Source organism: Lithobates pipiens, unplaced genomic scaffold (assembly GCF_037356315.1).
Source record: "Lithobates pipiens isolate NorthernLeopardFrog02 unplaced genomic scaffold, aLitPip1_a1.2 Scaffold_10, whole genome shotgun sequence".
Classification (NCBI taxonomy): domain Eukaryota; kingdom Metazoa; phylum Chordata; class Amphibia; order Anura; family Ranidae; genus Lithobates; species Lithobates pipiens.
In genome coordinates, this window is record NW_027507686.1 from 213,987,395 (window position 1) to 214,006,364 (window position 18,970).

The 18,970-nt window shown below is 42.0% G+C and overlaps 1 protein-coding gene across 15 annotated transcripts in view; it reads left to right on the forward strand.

The window, feature by feature from the left end:
• Positions 1-18,970, forward strand: part of PPFIBP2 (PPFIB scaffold protein 2) — a 358,545-nt gene that overhangs the window by 310,685 nt on the left and 28,890 nt on the right. For all 15 annotated transcript variants that reach the window (XM_077460920.1, XM_077460921.1, XM_077460924.1 and 12 more), the window contains 6 exons: positions 3,652-3,775; positions 5,607-5,735; positions 8,623-8,773; positions 9,865-9,976; positions 10,067-10,155; positions 18,090-18,212. In XM_077460920.1, the coding sequence (XP_077317046.1) occupies positions 3,652-3,775; positions 5,607-5,735; positions 8,623-8,773; positions 9,865-9,976; positions 10,067-10,155; positions 18,090-18,212 (728 nt within the window). The remainder of the gene's footprint in view (positions 1-3,651; positions 3,776-5,606; positions 5,736-8,622; positions 8,774-9,864; positions 9,977-10,066; positions 10,156-18,089; positions 18,213-18,970) is intronic.

An 18,970-nucleotide genomic window follows, 5' to 3' on the forward strand; every position in this document is an offset into this window, starting at 1 on the left:
ATAAAGTCCAACATCCAAACAAATGGATAATAAAAAGAGGTTCGATTGAACAGGTAAAAAGGCGCAGTAAACAGTGGCTTGGCAGTAACCCTATGCGTTTTGTCTGCAAAGACTTCAACTGGCACATTTATTGTTGCACCTGTTTATGTGCATACCATTGTGATTTTATTTGTCACATTATTCACTGTATGTAGCTTCATAATCTACATCGGTTAGTGTATTTACTATTTGTGATCTCGCACCATTTAGTGTACACAGTTTTGCCACTGGGATCTGCATACTTACCCCTTTCCCGGTGTGTGTGTGTGTATATACTTTTAGGGTTTTATACACTATTTTTTTCTTCATTGTACTTTTACATCACATCATTTTCACATCATCACTGTCTTTAGACGATTGTGACGTGGATATTTTTAGCGCTACACATTTCACTTTTTATAAGATAAAAAATGCATATTGAAAAATATCTAAAACTACGACCATTTTTATTTTGGATAGGGTATGGAGTGGTTAAAACAAACTTCCACTTAACTACTATGAGCATTGTTGAAATAGAATTCCAGACAAAACTTTATTTTTTTTAGGACACCTACCTATTTACATGGAGATATTTCCAACTTCCTTTCTGTTCTGTAGACACATCTGGAAGTGAGAAATCTCAACAAAGGATGGGAAATTTTCTCTCTAAACCAGCCTTTCTCAAAGTAAAACCCCTGCTAAAATTAATTAATCTGGGGTGGCCAATGGGAAAGATGCCCTTTAAATTGGTGGGTGAGTGGGAAGGGTTGGTGGTTAGTGGGAATAATGCCACCATACAGACACCTACAGAGAATATTGATGTCAAGCCACTAGCTGCGTCAAGTGGCTTTTGTGCGTGAAATTAACACAGGCTCCATCAATTAACCACAACTCAAGGACCTTGGCAATCTTTGGAAGAACCCTAGTGTTCCATAGAACCTTTGTTGAGTATAGCTGCTCTAAATAGCTGTCACGGCCCCCCATTATAAGCCTTCTGCTTGATCCCTGTTCCAGTAAAAACTCAAAAATTTGATTTTCTCGTACTTTTAGCCGAAGTTCACACTGAATGTGGATTTGAAATCGTGTGAGTTCAGCTGAACTCGCAGAATTTCATACCAGACTTTCAGTCCGACTTCAGGGGCGATATGAGAGACATCTGTGCGGGTTTATGCACAGATGTCTATTTAAATCACCCCTGAAGTCGCCAAAAGTAGTGCAGGATCTACTTTTGGGAATCGGTGCAGCGCCGCAATGGGGGAGTATAAATCTTCCTAGTGGGGACCTGGTCCAGTGGTGAACCCTTCCATATTCTATTCAACCAAAAAAAAAAGCCATTGGAAAACATAGTAAAATAATATCAATAAACTGTTTTAAATTGTCATACAAATATATATTTAAAGTCAAAACTTTTTTTTCGCAAGAACATGGTGTGGGCAGATTTTTGCCAGTCACAGGCTGTGTCACGTCCCTCCAGCCTTTGTCTTCGAATAAGAGGGAGATGAAGCCTCCATCAATCTACATGTAATATCCCACCCCCATTGAGTTCAGCTGGTTAGTGGGCATGGAAGAGGGGGGGGGAGAGGGGGCTGTCATTTATCACTTTGTATGCGTCCACCTGTCTCTATAGTCACGTGGGCTGCTCAGATGTGATGGGGAGGAAATGCTCAGCATAGAAACTCACTGAACACTGAGCATGTGCAGAGCTGCCAACACTGCTCTGCAAAATCCCTAACTGAATTAGGGACATGAACAGCAGGGGGAGATAGAGAGCAGCAGGATCAACCAGGTTTTCTGCAGAATACAGAAAATTAATCTCCTGGTGACGGAGTATGAACGGGATTTAATACAGAATTTATTGATAGTTTTTTATGATCTGGGTTTAGTGACAGTTTAATAGCAGTTTTATTTTCCTGTTCACCCCACTGACTGCCATTCAGTGCCAATGGTACTTGTATGTTCCCTCGCTGTAGACATTACTAAGACTCTTCTCTTTAGGCTAGGTGTTGGCTTTCACTTAACAAGGAATCATTGGCAGACTCTCCATTTTCTCCAGCCAGTTATTTCTCACTTAAGAATCAGTAAAAACCAACCTTGTTGTTGCAGGCTTACATGGTCCTGGGTGTAAAGTTATTAAAACTGAACTCCTGGCAAATGGCAAAATAAATACCAAAGTAGTTTTTCCTTCCAAAGGATTTGTATTTCTGTCCATCCAGTCATGAGATTTACAAAGTTTTGCTGTACAGCACAGTCCTGTCTGGCAGTTCAGGGGACCTGGTTTATCCAGGCAAGTAATATTTGCAAGGCTTGTCCCCTGTCCTCTCCTCCCCCCTTTAACAGGAGAGTAGAAAGAGAAGCAGTAGACTGTTGAGCTCATCGCTCCGTCACTCTGCTCTCTCCTTCTTTTGGCGTACCGCTTGTGCTGCAGCGCAACTGATTGGCTCCTTTTTTCCTCATCCCTCCTCCAGTCTGAGCTCTGCTAATACCTGGTCAAATCCAGGGACTTGCACTGCTTGCAGTAAAAAATAATAATAACAATCATAATTACAGAGCTGTGATAAGTTGTATCTTTTTTATACTTACCTGGTGATAGGCTACTATCTTTGCAGATCCATTTCCAGCAACCCCAAACATAATTTTTATATAGCACAAGCAATCAATGAAGTGTGGGATAACATGCATACAGGGAATTCCACTTCAGCCCCGGAAGAATTGACCTCCTTCCTGACCAAAGCACTTTTTGCGATTCGGCACTGCGTCGCTTTAACTGACAATTGCGTGGTCGTGCGACGTGGCTCCCAAACAAAATTGATGTCCTTTTTTTCTCACAAATAGAGCTTTCTTTTGGTGGTATTTATTTTTTGCGCTATAAACAAAAAAATGGCGAAAATTTTTGAAAAAAAAACGCATTATTTTTGACTTTATGCTATAATAAATATCCCCAAAAAATATTAAAAATTTTTTTTTTTGTTTAGGCCGATATGTATTCTTCTGCATATTTTTGGCAAAAAAAATCACAATAAGCATTTGTTGACTGGTTTGCGCAAAAGTTATAGTGTATACGAAATAGGGGATAGTTTTATGGCATTTTTATTGATGTTTTTTTTTTTTAACTAGTAATGGCGGTGATCAACGATTACATTATGGCGCACACATCGGACAATTTTGACACATTTTTAGGACCATTGGCATTAATACAGCGATCAATGCTAAAAAAATTGCATTGATTACTGTAAAAATGTCACTGGCAGTGAATGGGGTTAACCACAAGGTGGTGCTGTAGGGGTTAAGTGTGTCCCAGGGAGTGATTCTAATGCAGCCTCAATAAGGAGGAGACAGCAGTATTATATACAAGACGCCATCTGCTGATAGTATGTGGGAGGAAGCTGTCCTAGAGAAGCAGTTGCACATACTCAAACCACACACGGGAGCCTAAAGGAGCATATAAGCTATAATGGGATTGACTTTATTTTTTTTTTTTATTTAATGTTTAGTACAGTTGCAGAGAACTGAAGCATGGATAAATATCAATGGCATGCAGTGACAAATTGTGCATTAACATGAAACCAGAAGTATTGGAAATGTAGTGTTAAGGATTCAGCAATTAATATATTAATAAATAATCTCTCTTCACAGGTGATACTGAGAACAATCTGGACATCACATTTAATGACCTCTCTGGCACCGACTCGGGTCCACACTCCCCATTATCTCCCGATGGCAAGAAAAGTCCAAAAGGCATCAAAAAGTTTTGGGGAAAGTACGTTTTTATTTTATTTATTTTTCTCTAATTTCATACATGAGTGTCCCTGTGACCCACCCGATCTCATTTTTTCATTGAGTAGTTTGTTGTAATACTGCATATCAACTGGGAAATGATTGGACTGCACATTCATTAAATACATGCATTTGTTTCTGTGAAGCTCACAGTGTGCAGTGAAATCGGAGTAAGCCATTTCAGTACAGGAGAGGAGCCGGTGATGTGTCGAATAGTGTCCACCCTGTACTGTGATTGCGCAGTATGGAGGACAAGGAGAAGCCAAACGTCTCCAAAAAGAAACGGCGCCTGCGCGCTGAGTCCAGGTTCAAGTCCCACCATCCAAGTGAACATAGAGTTAGAATAAAAAATAGCCGAGCGAGGCGAGGCCGCGATGGGCCCTGTCACTATGTGCCACCGTATGTCCACTTGGATGGTGGGGCTTTCACCTGGACTCAGTGCGCAGGCGCCATTCTTCTTCAGAGACTTTCGGAGTCTCCTTGTCCTCCATACTGCACAAGCGCTGCGCCTGCGCAGTACGGGGGGTACACTATCCAATGGCCGGAACAGTTTTTGACAGAACACCGGTACAACTGGGGGAGAGTGATGGTCATGGCAAGGTTTTTTCTTTTTTTTTTTTTTTTTTTTTTATTATTTTAGTGGTGCACTGAAATTTAAATTCTAGATGGAAACTGAAAATTCAGGATGCGCTTGGCTGAGAACCAAAATGGACAGTTTAAAAAAAAAAATATATATATATATATATACATTTTTTATATATACTGTAAATGTATTCGACTTTTTAATCGTTTTTGAACCGATTTTGCGTAAAAAAAAAAAAAAAAGCATGAGAAAAGCTCAAGAAAAATGCATCCCTTTAAATTCTATGCTTGTCTTCACACTGGTCTGTTGCAGTGTAATGCGCCTTCCCATTATAATGCATTGAAAACACATCAGAAACGCATCAAATGTGCACCCATGTTGAGTAGTTTTTTTTTTTTTTTTCTTTTTTTTTTTTGATCATTTTCAGAGGCTGATATATCAGTGCATCCCTAATTTTTTTCTATTTAGCCCAGTTTAGGGTTATAATCACTATTGGCTTTTTTAGAATGACATCCCTAATAAAGAGATTTCTCCCTATTTTCTGTCTGTTTTTTGAGGACTGTCAGGCAGAACAGGAAGTGAGGGGCAATCGATCCAAATTTTTGATTTTTACAAGCTTGAAGTGTGGTGCGCAAAAGCTAAACGCCAAAGTGAACCAAAAAAGTGTATGTGAACACACACACAAAGTACACTAGGGTGTGTAATATGATACCCTTCCAAAGAGGAAGGACCCTTGCCTGACCCCCTGGTGGGGGAAAGGCACTCTGATCCACCTAGCAAAAGCCCGGTAGACCCCTCTAATGATCAGTGAAAATCAACCACCTAGTATTAGGTTAGCGCTTTCTCAAGGCAGGGGGTCTGTCAGATTTTCATTGCTGTCTTTGTCCCCATGAAAGAGACTCTCCCATACTTCCAGTTCAGGTGACAGGTGCTGGACAAATATGCAGGCAAATCGCCCCCTCGTGGATGCACAGGAAGATGTAATTTAAAACCAGACAGACGTTTTCCACCATGCAGATGCGGTCAGGTTTTAAAACTTGCCAACCCTGCTATCCCAGTCAGTCTATCCAAAATGTGTGGGGGGGGGGGGGGGACCTTTTGGAGTTGAGCTTTAACCAATATGCTACCAAAATTTGGCAAACAACAATTCTTTCTGCTTTGTTGTTAACCATAAGATATGTAGGGATGTACCAAGGAAAATCATGCTCATTCTCGTACACTTTATTTTCAGATTAAGGAGAACGCCATCAGGACACTTTAATGCAGATGAGCTTGGACTTTCTGAATTTAAAAGAGGAGGAATGCGCGCAACTGCAGGACCAAGACTTTCTAGGTCTAAGGATCCCCGCACCAAAAATATGTAAGCTCCATATACATTCTCAATATATCTATTATTTTTGCGAAACCTTACTATGTAAAGGAGAACTAAAGCAACAGGGGGCTCAAAGCATTTTCTATATTTTACAATGCTTGTACCCCCAAGTTTTGTCTTATCCAACAATACAAGGTCCACACTTCTCCTTGTCACTCAGTCCACTGCCTGTCCTCTTCAAGTCTCCCCATTGCTCAGCCCTCTCCTCTCTTTGGTGTTGAGAGACCACTGATGTAAATCCCTTGCATACGAGCTGGAGGTATATCATCCCAGAATCTAGATCAATACATGACATTGTGCAGATGCTGGGAATGGGCTGGGACTGCTGTATGCGGACCCGTGCATGCACTGCAGACAGTTTACGCAAAATGTGCTATCATGCGAAGGAGTTTTCTGGGAGAAGAACCATCAAAAGTCTTCTCTACCAAAATGATCTGACCTGCTAGCAAGTTTTTTTTTTTTTTTTTCCTTTTTAGATTTGATTGACATCAGATTAAATTAAATGATTTTATCAGTGCTTGCCATTTAAAAACCTTGCTTTGGGTTTGCTCTGATATAATGTATATTGAGGCAACCACAGTTCATTACATTTGAACACTCTGTTTCCCTTCCCCGATACCTTTTCGCTGGGTTATTCACCAAATACAAATTGGTGAATACACCCATTGGTGTTCTTCAGGAATCTGCTTCTCCTCTGCAGTACATAGGGTCCCGTGCCATCATTTTCTGGGACATCTTTAGGGGGCCAACAGTTTTTTTTTTTTTGTTTTGGGTTCTTGTTGCACGTCATCAGGGGCCTGGCTGCAAAAACCATTAAACAAAAGCTTGATTCCCTTCATAGCACAGTCTGTGCACACTAGAATACCCAATGGCCTCCTGTGATGCATGACATGTATATCCCGGGAGTCTGTGAGTAATACATATGTCATTTTCTCCTAGGCGAAAATACGTGATGTGCTCACCCTAAAAACATAAACCGTAAATAAATACAATTATGGTTGTCAGGGAAAGGGTGGATGATAGAAAGTGGGTGGGGAGAGTGAAGGTCTGCTTTTAAAGCCCAATTGAAGTCACAGAAATAGATATACTTTAAGATAGGCTAACAACCTCTTGGCTCCAACTTCCTATTACAGCAGTTGGGCTGATTTTTTTATTTTTATGCCCCCACTATTCTTCAGCAATAAAAGTCTGTGTAAGGGTGTCCATGATGAGGGGTGTAGCCATTACCCTTCTATACCAGGTACATGGCACTGTAGTGTGAGAGCAGGAGTTGCATTTCCCCAAAGAGAAAAGGGTATTGTATGTACATGCCAATCCATAAAAACAAATAAAGGCATGGCGCAGGCACTATCCAGAAACCTCAGACCAAAAACAGTTTTGGACATTTGCACTGTAAAATTAAATTGCCACTAATGAAGTGTGTGGTTGAGAAAACCTTTATTTCAGCCCCAATGTCCAGTGCTGAGACACTTCTTCATCAAGTACAAAGGTGATAAGGGATCACTCCCTCTGCACCTTCTCCATTCAGAAAATGTCTCATATTCTTTTCATGCTATGCAAGATGTTGAAGGAGGAGAGATTGGGACTATTTGTGCCACCTCTATTCACAGAACATCTTGCATCATTTAAAAAGAATACTAGATGTTTTCTGAATGTGGGGTATTAAGCAAACCTATAGGCTTGCTGAGCTTTTGAACAACAACCTGCTATTTCCTTTACAGATAGAACTGCACGTGTCTGTCAATGATACGGCGTGTCCAAACCTGTGGATAGCTTTGCCTTAATGCAGTAGGAAAATTCTGGGTATTTTTCTTTTCACCTAAAATTAATAAGCCTGCAAAAAAAGTATAAAAATGTAGTTTCAAATTTAAAGAATTTTGCTTTGCATTTACAACAGTTGTTCAGTCGTTAAGTCATGTCTGACTCTGTGACCTCATGGACCATAGCGCGCCAGGCTTTTCTGTCCTCCACTGCCTCCCGGAGCTTGCTTCACTTCATGTTCCTTGTTTCGATGATGCTATCTATTCATCTTGTTTTCTGTCATCCGCTTCTCTTTTTTCCATCCATGTTTTTCCAGCATCAGGGTCTTTTCCAATGAGTCTCCTCTTCGTATTAGGTGGCCAAAGTATTTGAGTTTCATCTTTAGTATCTGTCCTGCCTGTTTGACTGACTGGTTTGATCTTCTTGCCATCCAAGGGACTTTCAATAGTCTTCCCCAACGCCATAGTTCAAATGCATTTATTCTTCGGCAGTCAGCCTTTCTTATGGTCCAACCTTACTACTGGGAATACCATAGCTTTGACTGTATGACACTTTGTTGGTGGGTGATGTCTGCTTTTTAAGATGTAGTCCTGGTTTGCTATTGCTTTCCTTCATAGAAGCAAGTGTCTCTTAATTTCATGGCTACAGTCATAGTCTGCTGTGATCATGGAGCCTAGGAAGATAAAATCTGTCACTTTTTCCATGACTTCTTCTACTATTTGCCAAGGAGTAATGGGACTAGTTGCCACAATCTTGGTTTTCTTAATGCTCAATTTCAGGCCAGCTCTTGCGCCATTGTATTTCACCTTCATTAATGGACTATTTAGCTCTTTTTTACTTTCTGCCATTAGTGTGGTATCATCTACATATCTCAGGTTGTTCATATTTCTCCCGGCGATCTTAATTTCGGCTTGAGATTCGTCGATTCTGGCATTTTGCATGATGTACTCTGCATAAAAGTGACAACAGTACAGAACTATAAAGAGAGAAACCAATGTGGGCCTTTAGATGGAATTTATATTAACATTTTTCAATATTCAAAGTTGAGGCAAATTTTTGCTTTCATCTGTGGTATTCCTACACTAATCAACACGTTTATGCTTTGTATTGGCAGTGATTATAACGCTCCTTTTGCTCAGTGGAGTAATGAGCAGGTCTGCAACTGGCTGGAAGACTTTGGTCTGGGACAGTACGTCATATTTGCAAGACAATGGGTGAATTCAGGTCATACGTTACTAACCGCCACACCTCAGAGCCTCGAGAAGGTGAGAGAGTACCATTTAGAAGGAATGTAATGTAAATAAGTTTCACAGATATTTATGTTTACGGAAGATTGATCACCAGGAGAACATAAAGCCTAGTACATAGGGCCGAATGTTGGGTGGCATTGTCCAGTTCAATAGAAACCGGCCAACATTCAGCCCATGTGTACTGGCGTTGGTCTGACAAAAAAAGTAGCGAAAAAGTCTGCCGATCGGCTCCCAATCAGCGCTCTTAGCCAATGGCTGAGAGGGCTGACCTGGGTGTTCTAGCGGGTTAGTCTTGTACACATGACACTTGCCCTCATCTAAATTTGTGCAGGGGTTGCTTAGATATAGTGACAGATAGCTAGCCGCAAAAACACAATACTGTCGCCATGGCTTGCAGAGCTGCGGCAGCCAAGGAATCTTCTGCATCCAGCACTCTGGGTGTGTCGGATGTTTGCATTCCCATCTGCATGCTGTGGTTTCTACTACAGCTCTGCAGGGACACAGCAGTGACGTAGAAGGTGGACCCACAGTGCATGGTGGAGGATGCAGGAATCTATAAATGTTAGACGTGTGTTGGATGCTGAAGAATCTTTGGCCAGTTTAGCTCTACAAAACGGCAAAGGTTGGAAGCATGCACAGCAAGACAGGTACGTTTTTTTTATTACCGTATTTTCCGACGTATAAGACTACCTTTTACATGTAAACAAAATTGGCCATATATGAAATATGAAGCATCGAAAGCCGGGTCGTCTTATACGGTAAGTACAGTTTTAAAAGCGTTTTTGTCCTGTAAGATTAGGGGGTCGTCTTATATGCCGGGTCGCCTACACCGGCAAATACGGTATATCTTTTTTTTTTTATTATTATTTTTTTTTTACATTTTTACATTTTTTTTAATATGAGTTCATGATTTATGGGAACAACCAAAGCAACAATAAGTCGACTCAATATGCCCACTGAAAGTACTCTATACTTTCCATGTAATTATAATGAAAAATAAGTGGTAATATATTTCACATAATATACTGTGCATAATAAGCCTGATATATGACCAGAATTATAGCCACATAAAAGGAATTCTTACAGTATTTTTTTTCTTAATAAAGGAACTCGGCATCAAGCATCCCTTGCACAGAAAGAAACTTCAGCTAGCTATGAATTCCATCAACACAAAAAAGGAGGACAAATCAGGGCAACTAGACCATGTGTGGGTGACGCGTAAGTGCCTTAGGTCTTGTATAGACAATAAAATTTTGAGTATAATGGGTGTTTCCATGGGTTAGTGAGGCTTCCTTTTTATATCAACAGGGTGGCTCGATGATATTGGACTGCCGCAATACAAGGATCAGTTCCATGATGCTCGCGTGGATGGAAGAATGCTACAGTACTTAACTGTGGTAAGCTGACTGGGTTATATTCTGTTTTCAGACAAATGTTAGAGGTTGCTGGCTTTGGATGTATCTGATCCTCAGGTGAACCTTAATTGTTAAAAGATCTGCTCATTCTTGGAGGATTTGGGTTTTTATGTTATCACCCACCCTGAAAAAGTTCTCTTCTCTCCACCACAAGGTGTCATTGCTGGAGTACTGTGAGCTCTGCCTGTGTGATGATGCCCCCTATTGGGGGGGCGCATGTAAACAATAGACTGGGCTTATATATATTACAGTGAGGGAGAAAAGTATTTGATAACCTGGTTTTGTACATTTGCCCACTGCCAAAAAATGATTAGTCTATAATTTTAATGGTGGGATTATTTTAACAGTAAGAGACAGAATATCAACAAAAATATCCTGAAAAATGTATTTCAAAAAAGTTATTCATTGATTTGCATTTTAATGAGTGAAATAAGTTCTTGACCCCTTCGCAAAACATGACTTAGTACTTGGTGGCAAAACCCTTGTCAATTAGAGGTCAGACGTTTCTTGTAGTTGGCCACCAGGTTTGCACACATCTCAGGAGGGATTTGGTCCCACTCCTCTTTGCAGATCCTCTCCAAGTTATTAAGGTTTCCAGGCTGATGCTCGGTAACTCGAACCTTCAGCTCTCTCCACATATTTTCTATGGGATTAAGACCCCTGTCACAGTGAGGCAGTTTTCAGGCGTTTTAGCACTAGAAATAGCCTCTGAAAACTGCCTCCCATTCATTTGCATGAGTGCTTTCACACTCGGGCGGTGCGCTTGCGGGATGTTAGAAAAAATCCTGCAAGCAGCATCTTTGGGGCAGGTTTGGAGTTCTGTAAAAAAAACACTCCAAAAATGCCCCTGCCCATTGAAAAGTGCTTCAAAAGCACCTCCAAAACTGATGTTTTTTGGAATTTTTTTTTTTAAGGTTGCGTTGTCGCGCTGCTAAAGCACCTCAAAAACGACCAGCGCTTCAGTGTGAAAGGGGTCTAAGGTCTGGAGACTGGCTAGGCCACTCCACGACCTTAGTGTGCTTCTTATTGAGCTGCTCCTTTTTTGCTTGGCTGTGTCATTTGGGTTATTATCATGCAGGAATATCCATCCACGACCCATTTTCAATGCCCTGGCTGAGGGAAGGAGTTTCTCACCCAAAATTTTGATGGTACATGGTCCCGTCCATCGTCCCTTTTGATACAGTGAAGTTGTTCTGTCCCCTTGGCAGAAAAACACCCCAAAGCATAATGTTTCCACCTCAATGTTTGACTGTGGGGATGGTGTTCTTGGGGTCATAAGCAGCATTCCTCCTCCAAACATGGAGTGTGGAAGGAAACCCACCGAGGCACAGGGAGAAGATGCAAACTCCATGCAGGTAGCACCGTGGTTGGGATTTGAACCAACAACCCCAGTGCTGCTAAGTGGAAGTGCTAACCACGTAGCCACATCCACTGGAAGTCTCAATCCTCACCCACTATAGCTTCTTGGATCACTACCGTTAACCATGCAATAAAATTATATAAGTTGACATATGAAGCCGGAGGATGCCCAAAAAAATTCCTTAAGATTTGGGGCTCTTGGGTCAGCTCCAAAAGTACCATACCACCGTCTCCTTGAAAGACTAAGTGTGGAGCCCTTTGTTCATTGATCAGTTCCAATTAAGCAGAATAGACATTTAACCTTTAATGTGTCACATATCCATTACATGTATACCAGATTACCAGATTGCGCAATGGTTTGAGCGATGTTCGCTCCATATACAGTTTTCTGTTTGTGTTTTTTATTTTTTGTTTTTCTTGTTTTTCTTTGTTGTGTATGAAAATAAAATTCTACTTTAAAAAAAAAACGCGTAGCCACTGCGCTTCCCACATAAGTTTAATTTAAAGGGTTTTTATTTATTTATTTCAGCTACATGGGTAAAATACAGTTTCACTTTAACCACTTGCCGACCGCCGCACGACGATGTACGTCGACAGAATGTCACGGGCAGGCATAAGGGCTTACATGTACGTCCTTGCCTGCCCGCCGGTCGGGGGCCCGATCGGGCCCCCGCCCGGTGCCTGCGGCGGTCGGTATTCGTTCGGGAGCGATCCCGGACGAGGGGACGGCCATTCATTCATGGCCACCCCCTCGCGATCGCTCCCGACGAATGAAAATGTCCCGTGACATCATTTCCTCTCCTGTAATGTAAACACAGGAGAGGAAGTGATGTATTCTCTCCTCCGTGTCGGTATTTTTCGTTCCGGCACCGAGGAGAGAGCATCGGTGAGTTGCACAAGCACTACACTACACAGTAGAACATGCCAGGCACACTCACACCCCCCCTTTACCCCCCGATCACCCCCCAATTACCCCTGCCCCCCCAGTCACAGTGACACCAATTGCTTTTTTTTTTTTGCATTGGTGTCATTTGTGACTGTAATAACTGTTAGGGCAGTTAGGGTTAGCCCCCTTTAGTTCTAATGTGCCCCCCTAACCCCCCCAATAAAGGTTTAACCCCGTGATCACCCCCCGTCGCCAGTGTCACTAAGGCTGGGTTCACATTGCAGCGGTTTATGAGAACGAATGTGATTCGCACCGCACTGCAGTGCAAATCACATCCGATCTCTGTGCGATTCGAGTTCAGCCATACAGATAGTATGGCTGAATTCGTGTCGCACCCGCCGCACCCGCCGCACCCGCCGCAAATTCGCACGGGACCCTTTTTTTGGCCCGCAGCAGAATCGGATCGCATGGGTGTTCACACCATGCGATCCGAGTTTGCAGATCGCACTGCGATATGCGAACTGATCTGGGGGTGTCATTAACATTTCACTGACACTCCCAGCAGTTCGCATAGGGCAGTGTGAACTGCCGCCGGGAGGCATGCGATGCGGGAACCCGCCGCGGATTCATGGCGTTCCCGCATCGCTCCAGTGTGAACCCAGCCTAATAAGCGATCGTTTTTCTGATCGCTGTATTAGTGTCACAGGTGACGCTAGTTAGGCAGGTAGGTATTTAGGTTCGCCGCAGCTTTTTATAGCGCCAGGGACCCCCATATACTACCGCATAAAGCCCCCTGATTGCCCCCTAGTTAACCCTTTCACCAGTGATCACCATATAACTGTTACAGGTGACACTGGTTGGTTAGTTATTTTTTTATAGTTTCAGGGCACCCGCCATTTATTACCTAATAAAGGTTTAACCCCCTGATCACCCGGCGGGTGTCATTTGTGACTGTAATAACTGTTAGGGCAGTTAGGGTTAGCCCCCTTTAGTTCTAAGGTACCCCCCTAACCCCCCCAATAAAGGTTTAACCCCGTGATCACCCCCCGTCGCCAGTGTCACTAAGGCTGGGTTCACATTGCAGCGGTTTATGAGAACGGATGTGATTCGCACCGCACTGCAGTGCAAATCACATCCGATCTCTGTGCGATTCGAGTTCAGCCATACAGATAGTATGGCTGAATTCGTGTCGCACCCGCCGCAAACTCGCACGGGACCCTTTTTTTGGTCCGCAGCAGAATCGGATCGCATGGGTGTTCACACCATGCGATCCGAGTTTGCAGATCGCACTGCGATATGCGAACTGATCTGGGGGTGTCATTAACATTTCACTGACACTCCCAGCAGTTCGCATAGGGCAGTGTGAACTGCCGCCGGGAGGCATGTGATGCGGGAACCCGCCGCGGATTCGTGGCGTTCCTGCATCGCTCCAGTGTGAACCCAGTCTAATAAGCGATCGTTTTTCTGATCACTGTATTAGTTTCACAGGTGACGCTAGTTAGGCAGGTAGGTATTTAGGTTCGCCGCAGCTTTTTATAGCGCCAGGGACCCCCATATACTACCGCATAAAGCCCCCTGATTGCCCCCTAGTTAACCCTTTCACCAGTGATCACCATATAACTGTTACAGGTGACGCTGGTTGGTTAGTTATTTTTTTATATAGTTTCAGGGCACCCGCCATTTATTACCTAGTCTCACTAGTGTACCCCTAAATTTAGGGGTGTCTACTTTCTAAAATGGGGTCATTTGTGGGGGTTTTGTGCCCTCTTGGCATTTTATGGCCTTCAAAACTGTAATAGGTAGTGAGGAGTGAAGTCAAATATTTACGCCCTTAGAAAACCTGAAGGCGGTTCTTGGTTTTCGGGGCCCCGTACGTGGCTAGGCTCCCAAAAAGTCCCACATATGTGGTATCCCCATACTCAGAAGAAGCAGCAGAATTTATTTTGGGGTGTCATTTCACATATGCCCATAGCATGTGTGAGCAATATATCATTTAGTGACAACTTTGTGAAAAAAAAATAAAAAAAAATTAAAGTTTGTAATTTTCCCGCAACTTGTGGCAAAATATAAAATATTCCATGGACTCAAAATGCCTCTCAGCAAATAGCTTGGGGTGTCTACTTTCTAAAATGGGGTCATTTGTGGGGGTTTTGTGCCATCTTAGCATTTTATGGCCTTCAAAACTGTAATAGGTAGTGAGAAGTGAAATCAAAAATTTACGCCCTTAGAAAGCCTGAAGGCGGTGCTTGGTTTTCGGGGCCCCGTACGCGGCTAGGCTCCCAAAAAGTCCCACATATGTGGTATCCCCGTACTCAGGAGAAGCAGCAGAATTTATTTTGGGGTGTCATTTCACATATGCCCATAGCATGTGTGAGCAATATATCATTTAGTGACAACTTTGTGTAAAAAAAAAAAAAAAAAAAATTATTTTTTGTCATTATTCAATCGCTTGAGGCAAAAAAATAAAATATTCAATGGGCTCAACATGCCACTTATCAATTTCCTTAGGGTGTCTACTTTCCAAAATGGGGTCATTTGGGGGGGTTTTGTACTGTCCTGCCATTTTAGCACCTCAAGAAATGAGATAGGCAGTCGTAAACTAAAAGCTGCGTAAATTCCAGAAAACGTACCTTAGTTTGTAGATGTGACAACCTTTGCGCAAACCAATAAATATACAATTATTGACTTTTTTTTTACCAAAGACATGTGGCTGAATACATTTTGGCCTAAATGTATGACTAAAATTGAGTTTATTGGATTTTTCTAATAACAAAAACTAGAAAATATCATTTTTTTTTCAAAATTTGCGGTCTTTTTACGTTTATATCGCAAAAAATAAAAATCGCAGAGGCAATCAAATACCATCAAAAGAAAGCTCTATTTGTGGGAAGATAAGGACGCAAATTTTGTTTGTGTACAACATTGCATGACCGCGCAATTACCAGTTAAAGCAGCGCAGTGCCAAATTGTAAAAAGACCTCTGGTCATTTACCAGCAAAATGGTCCGGTCTGAAGGTGGTTAAAATGCAACAATTTTAAAGTGAACCTTATGATTGGTAACAATGAATTAGAAATTATTTAGGCTGCAAAATATGTATAGTGTTCTACCTTTTTGCATGATTTTGATACTGAAATAATATTGCATCGTTCTAAAAAAAATAAGATAGTTGGCCCAGTGCAAGATGCATTCTTATTGGTTGATATGTGCTTCTGTATTTAGGAATTACAACACTTTGTTGGGTAAAGCCATTAGCTGATATTTTTGCCCATATTTTTTAACAAGTCTGTGAGAATCAGACCTCTATCACTATTCCCTGCCCAAGAAGAAGAAAACGGGTGTCTGTTCTATTTGTGGCACGGTAGGGGTCTGTCCTTGCCAGTGTAAATATTTTGCCTGGCAACCTGTAATGAGGAACCTGAGCACTGGAGACGGAAAGCGATCCTTTCCTGATGGGATCCGGGGACAGGTGCTCTGGCCTGGTCCACTGACAGGACCACTCCGGGGAGGGGGGGGGGAGGAAGTCAAGGCTTAAGTGCTAAAATAGACATGTGGTAATCCAATCAACGAGCTTCATACAGGCAAGAAAATGTGAAAGAGGAAGTTCAAATGCTTCTCTCCGAGCTTGCAAAATAAACTTGAAGTCGTGCCAGCAGAATTTAAAGTGGACTCGGAGGCCGATTTAATTTTATTAATATCACATTGGACAAAATATAAATGACATTTATTAACGTCAAATGGATTGAGTTAAGAAGGAACAGCTGTGTCTTGGAGTAACCAGAGTCTAGCAATAGGAATTCTTCATCTTGTAGGGGAATAGTTGGAAAATCCCTGTGCTTCCAGCAAAGTTGTCTATGGAAAGCGGTCACGTCTTTTATAAGAGAAGTATGGGTTTACTTTTTATTTCAGAATCATATTTACCTAGGTGGATGCTGTATCTGTCCTCAGCCCGCTGTCAGCTAATGGCTTTACCCAATCAAGTTATGGCTGTACTTCTCCTTTAATCATTATTCCTGCAAAGCTTAGTTTGGATTTCACCCCCTCCTCCTCCCTTTTTTTTTTATTTTTTTTTTTTTTTAATTATTTTTTTTTTTTATATTGCTTTGAGCCCCCCTATGCCTGCTGATGGGTAGAAAGTCACAAGAGTGCAAATGAAGAGCTAAGACTCGGGCATAAAACATGTGGTTGTAAAGGGGAAACATGCATTTGTTTCAAGAGACAAATATGCACTTTAATTAAACTCAACAACAGTCAGTTTTTTTTATTTTTAGATTTGGATGCAGTGGAGGGGAGATAGATCCCCTGTTGGGTATTCATTCCGGCCTGTGTCCACTTGTGGGAGATTTTTGATCACTAGAACACCAGAAAAAATGAGAAAAAGGAGGGGGTCACCAAAACAGGAAGGCACAGGGGGACACTAATGCCGCGTACACAGGACCGGACTTTCCGGCAGAAAAGGTCCGATGGAATCATTCCGTCGGATATTCCGATCGTGTGTGGGATATTCCTATAATTTTTCTTCAAAAAGTTCCAGTGGACCTAGAAATAGAACACGCTTTAAATCTTTCCGACTGAATCAATTCTTATTGGGAAAACCGTTCGTCTGTATGCTGGTCCGACGGGCCAAATGCGACACAAGGGCAGCTGTTGGCTACTGGCTATTGAACTTCCTTTTCTAGTCCCGTCGTACGACATTGGTCCATTTGTGTGTGGGCAAGTCTGTTCGGTCGGAACTCCATCGGGAAGACCGTCGGACCTAGTCTGACGGAAAGTCCGGTCGTGTGTACGCGGCATAAGAATTTGAGGAATTTCCATACCCTTAAAGTGGAAGTACACTAGTAGGTATTCAAATGAGCTTACTTACGAACATTCATATGAAAATTTGTACCGTATTTCTCAGTACTTGACAAATGTAATTCGAAAGTACATAAACATGTTGTTTGCTTTTAACATTCAACTTTGGAACAAATGGACTTTACTGGTAAATTTTATTCATTCATGCAAGAAAAATTTTCAACGCAGCTCAACCACCTATTTTTTTACCGCCCACGACTGGAAATGTAACCAGGCCCCAAGGACGTTTTAAAACCTCCACTGAAGGCTGGAAAGTCACAGCCAGTAACCGACTTAAAAAATGTCAATTTTACCACTTTTACATGCTGTGTTTATGCGCCTTTTGCGGCATTCATGAGCGTTTCTGTTTTAGAAGTGTTTTTGACAGATAACAGATTCCACACATCACTAGACCCTCCAAATGCCTTCAATGCAGGAACATCTTTCTTTTCTCTCCTCCTCTCTCCTCTCTCTCTCTCTCTCTCTCTCTCTCTCTCTCTCTCTCTCTCTCTCTCTCTCTCTCTCTCTCTCTCTCTCTCTCTCTCTCTCTCTCGATTCTGGACAAGACAACCCATGGGCATTCATAACTTTTTAAAGGGACACTGGGGCAGGCGGGAAGAACCAAAAACAAAACCATATGTTCTGTGCTATTGTGATGCTATGCCGCTATACTATATGCTATGCTATTCTCATTTTCAATTGTCCACGATCTATGTATGTTTAATTTATACTGCTGTAAAGTACTATGGTAAATGATGGTGCTATACAAATAAAAGGGGTATGCTTGTTGATAAATGAGCCCATTTCTGTTTGGTAATATTTTGCTGTTCTGTGTTCTAGAATGATCTCCTGTTCCTAAAAGTGACCAGCCAGATGCACCATCTCAGTATTAAATGTGCCATTCATGTTTTACATGCAAATAAGTTCAACCCGAACTGCCTGCGCCGGAGGCCTGCTGATGAGGTATGAGTGAAGTAGAATTAAATTGTCCGACTTTTTTTTTTTAATGTTAACACAGCGAGCACAAGAAAATAAACTTTTCCTGTAAGCTATTTGCTAAAACTATGCATACAGTGCATCTGGAACGTATTCACAGCGCATCACTGTTTCCACATTTTGTTATGTTACAGCCTTATTCTAAAATGGATTCAATTGTTTTCCTCCAAAGTTCTACCAACAATACCCAATAATGACAACTTGAAAGAAGTTTGTTTTGAAATCTTTGCAAATTTATAAAAAATAAATAAATCCCATATACATATTGTAAGTATTCACAGCCTTTGCTCAATACTTTGAAGTGCCTTTAAAACCAATTACTGCCTCAAGTCTTTTTGAGTATGATGCTACAAGTTTAGCACACCTATTTTTGGGCAGTCCGTTGCAGGATCTCTCAAGCTCTATCAGGTTGGATGAGAAGCGTCGGTGCACAGCCATTTTCAGATTTCTCCAGAGATGTTCAATCAGGTTCAAGTCTAGGCTCTGGCTGGGCCACTCAAGGACATTCACAGAGTTGTCCCAGAGCCACTCCTTTGTTATCTTCGTTGTGTGGTTAGGGTCGGTGTACTGTTGGAAGACGAACCTTCGCCCCAGTCTGAGGTCCAGAGCGCTCTGGAGCAGGTTTTCATCAAGGATGTCTCTGTACATTGCTGTATTCATCTTTCTCTCGATCCTGACTAGTCTCCCAGTTCCTGCCACTAAAAAGCCTGCCCACAGCATGACAC